The sequence below is a fragment of the Pavona decussata genome, unplaced genomic scaffold, assembly GCF_977016875.1.
Source record: "Pavona decussata unplaced genomic scaffold, jaPavDecu1.1 SCAFFOLD_156, whole genome shotgun sequence".
NCBI classification, from domain to species: domain Eukaryota; kingdom Metazoa; phylum Cnidaria; class Anthozoa; order Scleractinia; family Agariciidae; genus Pavona; species Pavona decussata.
In genome coordinates this window covers 1,980,569-1,991,431 of record NW_028145568.1, presented here as the reverse complement: position 1 = coordinate 1,991,431, position 10,863 = coordinate 1,980,569, and the positions used below count along the sequence as shown (strand labels likewise).

Here is a 10,863-nt window from a genome sequence, read left to right as displayed (position 1 = left end):
ACCAGTAAATTTCGATAAATTTCCATAGCTCGTTTCGAAACGGGTTTATTTTTATTCCGGTTATAAGCCCCCTTGGATGTAAGCCCCTCCGTTTATAAGCCCATCTAAAACGAACTGTATAAGCCTAGGGCTTATAAGCAGCAGTTTATGGTATGGATCACAGTCAACTTGGCCTCCAGTATGAGAAGGAAGGACCAAGTATAAGAAGGAAAGCGTTTACACTAATACTTCTCAAGACTCTTAACTCCAACAGGTAGTCTTTGTGTGACCTACTGATTTGGTTCCCTGACAATACTACGGTAAAAACAGATTACAGGGAATGTTGTGCCGCTAGCAATAATGACGCAATGATGGATCAGGTAATTTAAAACTCTGCAGTGTATGTTACAATGCTAAAGTGAACCCGTGGATTTCCCACTGAACATTAGCCCTAGAGTAAGGAAATGGGAGACCACATGAGGCAAAGAAAAAACCTTCGATCTCGGCAGGAATCGAACTTACAACCTCCGGATTTGATCAACCGTTGCCCTACCGACTGAGTTACGAGGCCAGACGGGAGCAAGTCGTAGGTGATTATTATGGTGTTAATTTTCTTTTCCATCAGTTGTATCATTAGTGCTAGCGCCACAGCGTTCATTGTACCCTTCACATTCACATTGCCGCAGTTACCACCATAAGACGGGCTGCAACTGCAGGGTTAATTCTCTGATATACTCATTTCTGCTAAAAGAAGCACACGAAAAGCCCATCAAGACTTTCATTGTCAGAGAAGGGTAATACCGTTAAGAGCAAAAGGGATGCCAAAATAACTTTCATTAGGTAAAAAATTATATCCGACTAGTGCGCACAAAGCTTCAGAGTAGCTCCTGGCCGTGAGATCGTTTTCTTTTTCAGACTTTTACCTACAGAATTAAAGGCAATTAGACAAGGACACGTCAACACTGGGGAATTGCCCCACATGAGTCGCTTTAGCCCCTTTGTTGTTGTTCGTGCAAGGAAATCGGACAAAGCGTATTGCTACAGCCGTTTCGCTGGATAAGCTGCTAGTTAACAGTGGGTTCGAAGGTCTTTATTATGTTTCAAGCAAAAATACATGCTAAAACTGAGAAACACTAACAGTAAAAGTAATCAAAAGCTAGAAGTTCATCAAATCGCCACTTCATATTTAAAAAAAAGTCTCACCCGGCTATTGATAAAACTATTTTTAAAACGCTGGGTATTGACCCTAGGAAGTTGACTGCTTGGAACTCTGAGGCACAATGATCTTTCTCTTATTTTGGTGAGGGAAGGATACAAAGGGTGACCAGGCATGTTAGAAATCTTCTTGAACAGCGCGCGATCTGCCTCTTCTAAAACATCATATATGTTAATTTGATAAGATATGTATTTACGTTTAAAGCAGCGTTGTAGACATTTCTGGACCGTTGTTAATTCTGGTGTTGAAGCGGCGTATATAGGAAGACCATATGTTAGTTACGATAAAACTATTGATCTGAAAACGTAATCTATGACTGATTGTTGGTATCCCTCTTAACGTAAACATCTTATCACATAAAGGCACTTATTGGCTTCCTGTAATTTAACCTTAATGTGCTCATAAATCTGTGATTACTTTTTAAAGTAACCCCTGACACTTTTAAAGAAGAAACTTGAGTTATATTGTTCACCTGGTCTACATCATAGGCTACCTTCTTACAAAGTATCAGTTCATTACATTTTTCAAGATTACATGACATGGCGTTCCCAGATACTTTTGCAGGTTTTTTCCCTAGCAGGTTTTTTGTGGAGTCAATTTTCTTACAGAGGAAGAATAATACTTTAAGAGACAAGTTTCCTAAATTGATTTTTTTATTCGTAAACTCTTGAGCATGAAATTTGCTCACTTACGCAGCTTGTAGCCTTGGTCAGTTGTCAAAATGAAAATATCATGGCGTTTTGAGAGAGCGGCCTTTACATTCTTACTGATTGAAAAACAGCACGTATTCATTCTCTAAGAAAAATCCAGGGAAAACAGTAAGACGAAATTGCTCTTCTGGTTAGGTTGGTTGATTACCACGACTTCAGGATTTCCATAGCTGATTGTAGTTTGTTATTTGCTGTGTAAAAAAGGAAGCAAAGCGAAGTAAGATCAACTTCATGGGAGCCAAACTTTAATGTCCTGCCTTACGGTAACTTTGTTCTCTGTTAATGAAATACTGGCTTGTAAAGGAGGGTGACCTTCACTCTCACTTTCTGAGAATTATAAAGTACAACTGAATTACGTACATTTTCAAACATAATATTGACGTAAAAAACGGGGGGTGAACACTCTAACAAACGCTGTTAGAGCAATACTAGGTCTTAACGTTGGTCGTTCCGGAAATTTGGATCATCCTCCCGAATTTTTGGGATACATCTCCTTTGATGTCCCGATTTTTTTTCTCGATGTCCCGGAATTATAGCGTGTTTTCCGGAAAAATTTCTAAGTTTCCCGATTCCCGGAAAAATCTCCAGATTCCCGGAACAATTTTGGCTTTGTCCCGAAACAGCGTTTGTTAGAGCTGTCACCCCCCGTTAAAAAGCTCAGCACAATAGCTTTTATTAGGTTGATGATGCCTTGGGGAAAACATTGGGGATCTTAATCAGCCACCGGCGGCGACGGCAAGGCCAACGTAAACGTCCTTTGACAATATAAATCCATGTTGTTTGCATTACGCTGAGATTTATTCCAGTTCTTTCAACTTGCACATTGCAAGCAAACTATTAAGTTAAGGAAGAGAATGAAAATTCACTATCGTGTGTTCACGTTCTCCTGAAAACTTTGAGTGTCAGGTCATTTTATGTTGTTGTTTGGTACAGAACAAGGAAGAAAGGCGCAACAATTTTGGAACAGACGTACAGTGCTATCGGTTTTCTTGATTGTATCGTTTGGTGACGTCCTTATTTTCGTCCTAGCCTCGTAGCCGATTAAGGTCCCAATTCAAAAGGGATTATGCTAACACGCACTTTGAAAGTGAACACTTTTGGAGGCCAAAGTAAATAACTTTGTAAGTCTAAGAGAAAAGTGGGTAAATTCGAGGTATAAGCCAGATACTTACTTTGGGTTTATACATGCAAATACCACAACAGCTCCATTTTTTAAATTGTAATCAGGCCCCGTTGAAAAGAGCCCAAACGAAGGTTCCTGGTCCAATCCTGTGATGAACCCCTTTTTCATGGCCATAGGAATGGCGGCCTTTTTCATAGCATCAGGAATGAGGTCCTTTCTGTATTGAGCCTTGTAGCCATTGGTGCAGTGCAGGGTTTGCGACATTTCATTACCTGATTTAACAGATGAAAAGTGATGAAAAAGGGCTGCACATTATTTAAAATATATTAACTCTTGAAATGCAGTAAATTTGTTTCATTGGAAAATTCTTTGAGGTTTCAAAGTAAAGTCCTTTGCGTATAGTACAATCAGCTCCTTATGAGTACTTTCTAATACGAAATGTTCACCTAATGTAACAAATGATGCAACTGAAATTGTAATACCTCTGTAATACCGAAATGTCCATGATACCGAGGGTCCTTGTCTAAGGACAATAACAACTTGGTGTTTTCTTTGGGGCCAATGAAGAAACGGTGCTTTGGGAACTAAGGGTGCTATAACCTAAACATTTTGACCAGCTGTCAAGCTATCTTTCATGTGTAACATTTACCTTGGCCACACGTGTAATAGAAAACGATGTCGAGTCCAGAATTATCCGTTCTTGTCCAGTGGAATGGCTGATTTTGAGCGCAGCGAATGGAAGTGGAAAATGGTTCGACTGTTTAAGTAACAACATGGAATTATCATTACAAAACATGATAAAAAGATCACTGAAACAATACTTATCAACTGCTGCTCACCAGTAGACAGAACTGGCTGTGATGCCCTCGTTACAAATATTCCAGGTGTATTATTATATTATTGTTATTAGAGTTTACTATTCATTTACTTTTAGTCAGGTCTATTTAAACCAGCTTAGTTAATTAGATGTACCTGAATAAATATTGTCAAAGTAAACAAATGAGGCATACACATGTATGTAACGAATTCAGTATATAGGAAGGAATTTAACTTATTGTAATTATTACAATAATCTTAGGAAATCACACACGACAGAACCAACAGAAATGCCAAATGTTTGGTCAAGCAAATCTAATTATGGTAAAACTTGTCTACTTTATGTGAATGGTAAAAACTCCATAGCGAAAGCGGTACTGATACAAAAGTTTAAAAAATAACATGAAGCGCCTTTTCACTCACTCAGAGCGGATGGTAGAGGGTCTGTTATTGGCGACGCCTGTGTAAGGAATAATCCAAACGCAGCAAGAAAGGGAAACCACATGGCTAAAATAAAAAAAAGGTAAGTAATCAGAGATCCATCCAATGAGACAAGACATTTGCATACCAGTATGACTGAAAACGTATCAGTGGCGGACCTTCAGATAAACCCTCTCTCGAACTTCCTTTTCTTCGTGAAATGAAATATCTTGGCACCTCGACCCTACAGACCTTAACTGTTTTTGGTCTAAAAAATAAGAGGGATCCAACATCTGCGACTGCGTGTATCACATGACAACCAAGCTCACAACTCGTCTCCCTTTAGCGCAATGATTACATCATCCTACCGGCGGTGTGTAGTAACTCTCGTAAGCTTGTAATTGCTTTCATTTTGTGAAATTTGGAGGCAAAAAATCGCTACTTGGTACAGGGCTTTCGAACTCAAATGACAGTTCTAATCAAAGAACAATGCCTCTCCTTTACGAATACAAAATAAAATTTGTCTTACCTGGAATACATTAATCCATAAGAGCTGAATTGTATATGTTATAGAATAGTTTCAAATGGCCTTTGTTACGACAAAATTTGGGAGATTTCAATTTTTCTATCTTGCATGGCTTTTACCGAAAACTGCTCTTAAGGAGTGTATGATGATTTGAAAACCGAATATCGACTTTTAAAAAACTTAAGGTCGACTGATTACGAGTAAATACACACAAGTTAACGGTATCAAAGGTCAAGCACAAATTTCCGTATGTTTATGTATCCAGATTCAAGCAAGATGTCCAACTGTTGTTTGTTAACAATAGTCTATTGTTAAGAAACAATATTTAGAGTACATCGGCCTCACCCCAGGGCACAGTTTTAGTCTATTTGTGGTGAAGCTAAGCATTGATCTTAGCATCAGAGGTTCGAAATATTATTTCTAAGGTGGATTGAGAGTTTCCAATGGGTTAGGAGAACTGCTTCTTAGCAGGCTGGAATTCGATCTAACGTTTTGCCAAACTCCTGATCTCCATCGGTGTTTGTTCCGTTTTATCTTGAATATTTGAATACTGAAAACAGCATCATTCATAAGTAGGATTTAACTGAAGAATCACAATAGGTTTATATTAGAATTATCAGCTTCGAATCGAAAGCTATTGTTGAATATGACGCGAATATGCTATACCAACCGTGCACGAAATCGCTTTTTCGCGACAAGACTGAAACTGTCAAGACAGTTTTATGAAGCTTTTGATATCATCGAGCTCTCGGCAAGATATCGCTCTCGGTTTAGCTTCGTTCCTGCATTGAAATCGAACAACACATTTCACAACATCTCCGAGATGGCGGAGATTGCTTGAAGTCTTGGTACCAGCGAATGATTGGTGGTACCTGCTCGGCAAACACAATGGACAGTGTTTCAATAAAGGTACTTGCTATCTTCGCAAACTTAACACATTCAGTCAATATCGAACTTACAAAAAACGACTAAAAGAAATCCCTGCAAACTCAGTGTCTTCCAAATTACTGCATGTAGAATGAATAATAAGCAAGTAAAATCGTTTTATTCGAATTGTTAGGTTAGAATGTTTCGAGATCAAATCAATCGTAACTAAGTACTTCACCAAGACAAAGGCGTTTGTTGTCTTATTTTCAAAAAGGCATTTAAATCCTAACGCTCGGCGCGTTAAAGAAATTAGTGGATCTATCAAAAATTCCCTCCCGTTACAAAAAGATTAAGAGAACAATGAAGTAGACAGCAAGAGGTGGAGCAATTCCCAGCGTTAAATAATATTACTGAAGTTCCTGAATTCGCGGTTGGAAAGCTTAAGACAAAGAGAATTAACCACGAGTCTCGACGCTTACCAAGAAACTTAAACCAATTAGTTGTTCACTCACCTCCAAGGAAAATATTTTTACAGAGAATTCCGCTAATTATCAAAATACGTTGAAGTCGAATATTTAATGACGAATTTAAATATGATCTTAAACTGTCGTGATCGTGTTTAGTTTAAAAAGCGCATGCTGACATGCGCATCGCGGTCGCTGACTGAGACATTTTTCACCGTCTGCTGTCATCGTCGCCTAAAATATCAAAACAACCTTTATTCTTCAAAGGTAGAAAGATTTTATCAATTACCTTAGACAGAGAAACAACTGTCGCCTACATAACTTATCCTGAATCAGTCAAATGAGAACTTAATAGTGAACAATTACGAGTCTTGGAATGTCAAATCTCTACACCTTTAAATACGTGTTACGTGATTTTAATATTTACGTTTTTGTGATCTTTTGTTTTTTTAAAAAAAAGCTCTTTTAAGCCCCAGGGGCTCAAATAATTACAGACGTCAAGCAGGAGGCTTACTCACTGAGTAGAATTTAAACAGGGGATGGAAGTTCTCCAAATTGTGAATTTCTCAGAAAAACTCATATTACCTTCACATCACCAGCTTTTGACAACACAAAATTCATTGTTTCAGTCAAACCTAACTGGTCCTAACTCAATAAAGACAATGTGAAGCCAAAACCTTTGAAGATACCAGGGAGGGGAGACTACTCGATTCTTTAAGTATTATCACATAACAAGAATTCTCGACGATGTCATTCAACCATCCTCCCCCCCCCGCCCGTCAACGCAAATGGTAGTATCATCCCCTCTTTTAAAATGAATGGTATTAGGGAACTACTTTCTTGCTGTGTTGCTTAGTAATCTGTAGAATCGTGCGAGATGGCTCTAACCAGTTGAACCTGTAGATGAGCATTGTAAAGTGAAACATCAATTACAAATCAAAGCTAGTTAGCAGAACTTTGAAGTGATGATTTTTATGCTGTCACAGTTATCTCAAGTGGAAATGTAAGACCATTATTTATACAAATGTTTTTCAGTGGAGTTGTGATTTAAGAAACACGATTCTGAGAACGAAAAAGACAGGGGCACCCAACAGGAACATTAGAGCAAAATTGTTAACATGTTGTCAGTCCTGTCTTTCCCACATTCATGAAGGATAGATTAAAGCAAACATGCATCCATATTGGTATGGCCTTTTCAAAAGGAAATTTGTGAAAGCTAACATACTTGATCTTTTCGGATCCTTTAGCTGAAAATTTAAATTGCAGAAAATTTTAGGAAATAGAGTCTTGACAATCTTATTCCCCGAATTGACGAGCAGCTGTTGGCATTCCAAATATGCTAGCTGGCCTTTTATTGCACTTTCAACGCCGTATTTGCCCCTCCAAAAATAAAAGGGATTACTGAGGTTTTCATTGTAAAAGTTTGTATGTGAAGAGGTAACCTCCAGCTGGAGATCCCCCGTATCTATTTTTATCGAGTGCCACACGGGGAGATAATTTGTGATTGAACTTTTGAGACTGATACCAAAGGATTGCAGCTTTTTTCATCCTGTTTTCACCAGAATTAAAAGTGGGCACCAAAATTTGAAAACCACGGAGGTGGAACTTCGTTTGTACCATACATGCAACGTTGGTTCTTCTTTGTGAACTCATTTTAAAACTTTTTGTGTAGACTTGTGTGTAGCTGTTGTATCATTCCCATGTATATGTTATTCATGACCCTTAAATATATTCAATGTAATTTACAACATCATTATCATCTAACCTTGTGGGATATATTTAGACACCCACAGATAAATATAGTTTCTTCCAAAATTTACTCTAGGGGAACAGCATATGACAATGGTAAAATTGCTGACATCAATCACAGCCATGTCTCTGTCAAGAAAACCTAACAGCTGTATTTGGCTCGTGATAGGGATGGATCTTTTTATACATAAAATTTATGAGCAGTACCCAAAAAAATGATTAAGTCAAGCGCGGTGAACCCGTCATTGTCATACTCGGAGATCGCGTCCCGGAACATTAGTAATAGTCCTAGTTGCTTCACATGCACTTGACCGACAAAAAATTAAACGACCAAATAAAACAACCGGCACCTTTTCCACGAAAGCTAACCAACAATCGCAATGGGAGAATTTTGAGATTTATTGCCAAAAATATTTCGGTGAGATAGACATGTTTACAGAACTGATTAAATGCCCGCAGTCCATACTTGGAATTGTTTCAATTCTCTTTGCTTTTTTAAGCTTCAGACTTAACGGAAATCCACGTTTACCTCCAATAAGAAGGAGTGAGCCGGAAATCAATAAAAAAAGCTTTAGATTCTTAAATGTCGTTAATTGGGGTTCTATTTGTTCTTTTAAGAAATCTCTTAAGACTAACATTATTAATGACTGTGAATAATATCAAATATCCTAGCGTATATTTTAGCTTACGTTTTTGCTATCGACCTAACGCCATGTCATTATCTCAATCCATGCCATAATTTATTTCATATTTAGTTTGGGAAGGCTAAGTCACATATAAGCTTTATGGTTATTTTTAGGTCTCTAATTCTCTCTTCTGTGTTGTAACTTCGTTTGCATGGCAAATATAAAATAAATAAATAAAACTGATAAATGATGCTAAGGGGATAAGATTTAGAAATATCCTCATTACGCCCTCAGTGCACCATACTTATGGGTCTTAGTTTGGGCATTTTTTATGTGGCAAAAATATAAGAAATTATTTCCTCTGAGACGGAGACGACCATTCGCATCTGAACCTACGAGTCTCACGCAGTACATCAGTGGTTTGAGTCATCCGAACCGGGGTGGGGAAGGTCATCAGGGTAGTGATTCCCGTTGGGCTCAGGACGATTTCCATTTGTCGGAACTGGTTGGCCAGACCAATCAGTTCGTAAACGGAGTCTACCGATTTGAAGGATTAGTTTTATCCTAGTGTTTCTTCAAAATAGTGCGTTCCAGTTTCGGAAAAATTATTTCTCGAGATTTTGCAGCACCAGCCCTTCAAATTGACGCATTCAATTCACATACTGACCGGTCAGTTCTGGGAAATGGAAAGCACTCTCAGATTGTGTTCCGTCAGTTTGTGACATACCAAACACCTTTCTTGAACGTTTATGCATTCTAAACAATTCTGGTCTTTGTTCATGAAATATGGCCTTGTCGCCAGTTTCTTCTTTTCAGTAGATGTAAAAACGTTATCTTTATGAGAAGTGGACATAGTTACCTCAAGTAAGTTTGCACTCCACTCGAATAACCGAAAACAAATTGATTCCGCCCAAATGAAAATTATCATGGTTTGACTGAGTGTTTGTAACTTTTTTAACTCTGACTTTGTCTTAAACGAGGCAGCTCTAACTTTTGTGTCTACAGAGGAAATAACCCCTGAGTTTGACAATTAAACTGAATTCAGCTTAACAACGAGCCCAAGAGTCCATAAATATTGATTAGGAACTGAACACGTGTAAAAGGAGAAGTAATTTTCTGTGTTTTTCGTCGTCATAAAACAATGGCTCGACTCGCGGATTGTGATTGTTTGGAAGTGCTTGTCATCATGACGGTCATCGTTAGGGTGTAACCGATTGATCTTTTGTCGAGGTAAACGGGGTGAAGATTTCAAATTATTGACGTGAATAATTTCCTGATCACTGGATACTTCTTGTGTTTATTGTGTTGTGGAACTTGAACCTGACAACGAATCTTGGTTACAATTTAACGCTGTATTATCTTTCGCTTTCGCTCCTTTAACTTGATGAACATTCTGCCTGGACGTGGCTGGACTCCGGCAGGACTATATGCTGAAAAATAATTTAAAATGTTTTACTATTTGAACGCGGTTCTCGTATTGTTTACTAGATAGTAACGCATTCTAATGTGTTTGAAACGAATACTCCTCCAGGGACTCCTTAGGGTTAGTGATTGTTATCGATTACTGTCAATTGCTATCGAATATTATCCATTATCTCAATCGATAACAATCGATAATCAATTTTTTCTGTGAGTTCGATTGTTATCGATTACCGATTTCAATCGACATCAATCTGTGATTTATATCGATTGATATCGATTGTATTGATTAATTTTCGATATCGATTTCTGTCGATTGACTACGCCTGGGAAATAAGCAGTTGGCCACAGTCGATACCTTTCTATGCCCTCTCACCTTGAACTGTTTTTCATAACTTGGGTTGTGGCATGTTCAGATATTGGCACCATTTACAGGAGAGCTCAGTATTTCTCCTACGTTTGCCAGTCGCGATACTGTTTAGTGTCATCTCCGCGAATTTCAGTTGGTTTATATTAGAACTTATCTAATATAAATCAACTCTGATTAACGAGGATGAATATACAGGACATATCGTAGCCTGCGAACGCAGACGTATTTCCCGCTGTCGCTTCTCTGCTCTCAGAAAATAGTCCAGCCCACGTGGTTATTTGGTTTGTCACTGAGTCAGTGTGTACAGTAAGGCCTTGAAGTGTTAACCCTTCTGGTGACAAACAAATGGACCTTTTTTTTTTCAAAACAAACAGAAAACTTTAAAGAGGTCAAACTGAAGCAAAGGATTTGTTAGGATAAATCGTGGCTACCAAAAAAATGCTGACGTGACCTGCGACCGACATAGAGAACGTCAGTTCCATCTTATGGTTAGCTATAATAGCAACGGCGCCGATAAGCTGTTTCAAGGACAATAGCAAACGGACCACCTTTTTTTTGTAAACAAGACCTTTGCTCAT

At 38.2% G+C, this 10,863-nt stretch overlaps 1 protein-coding gene across 4 annotated transcripts; it reads right to left on the bottom strand.

The window, feature by feature from the left end:
- Positions 1 to 1,280: 1,280 nt before the first annotated feature.
- Positions 1,281 to 7,371, bottom strand: LOC146465226 (uncharacterized). Of its 4 annotated transcripts, XR_014868277.1 has the most exons (6): positions 6,170 to 6,294; positions 4,268 to 4,351; positions 3,678 to 3,785; positions 3,078 to 3,300; positions 2,021 to 2,096; positions 1,281 to 1,990 (listed from the first exon to the last, which is right to left on the bottom strand). XR_014868277.1 is itself a non-coding variant. In XM_085128624.1 (5 exons), exons 2-5 carry the CDS (start codon positions 4,347 to 4,349, stop codon positions 2,090 to 2,092), a joined length of 420 nt encoding a protein of 139 aa, XP_084984750.1. In that variant the 5' UTR covers positions 4,350 to 4,351; positions 7,347 to 7,371; the 3' UTR covers positions 1,281 to 2,089. The 4 variants fall into 4 exon arrangements, 3 of the variants coding, with proteins under 3 accessions (XP_084984750.1, XP_084984748.1, XP_084984749.1); XM_085128624.1 differs by lacking the exon at positions 6,170 to 6,294 and adding an exon at positions 7,347 to 7,371 and having other exon boundaries at positions 1,281 to 2,096; XM_085128622.1 differs by having other exon boundaries at positions 1,281 to 2,096.
- Positions 7,372 to 10,863: the final 3,492 nt, after the last annotated feature.

Bases quoted from the DNA above. Each gene is read 5' to 3' on its own strand.
- LOC146465226 (XM_085128624.1), bottom strand. From the start codon at position 4,349: ATGTGGTTTCCCTTTCTTGCTGCGTTTGGATTATTCCTTACACAGGCG. The intron at 3,786-4,267 runs GTGAGTGAAAAG...TTACTTAAACAG, and splicing joins CCCTCTACCATCCGCTCTGA to TCGAACCATTTTCCACTTCC. The intron at 3,301-3,677 runs GTAAATGTTACA...CTGTTAAATCAG, and splicing joins CTATTACACGTGTGGCCAAG to GTAATGAAATGTCGCAAACC.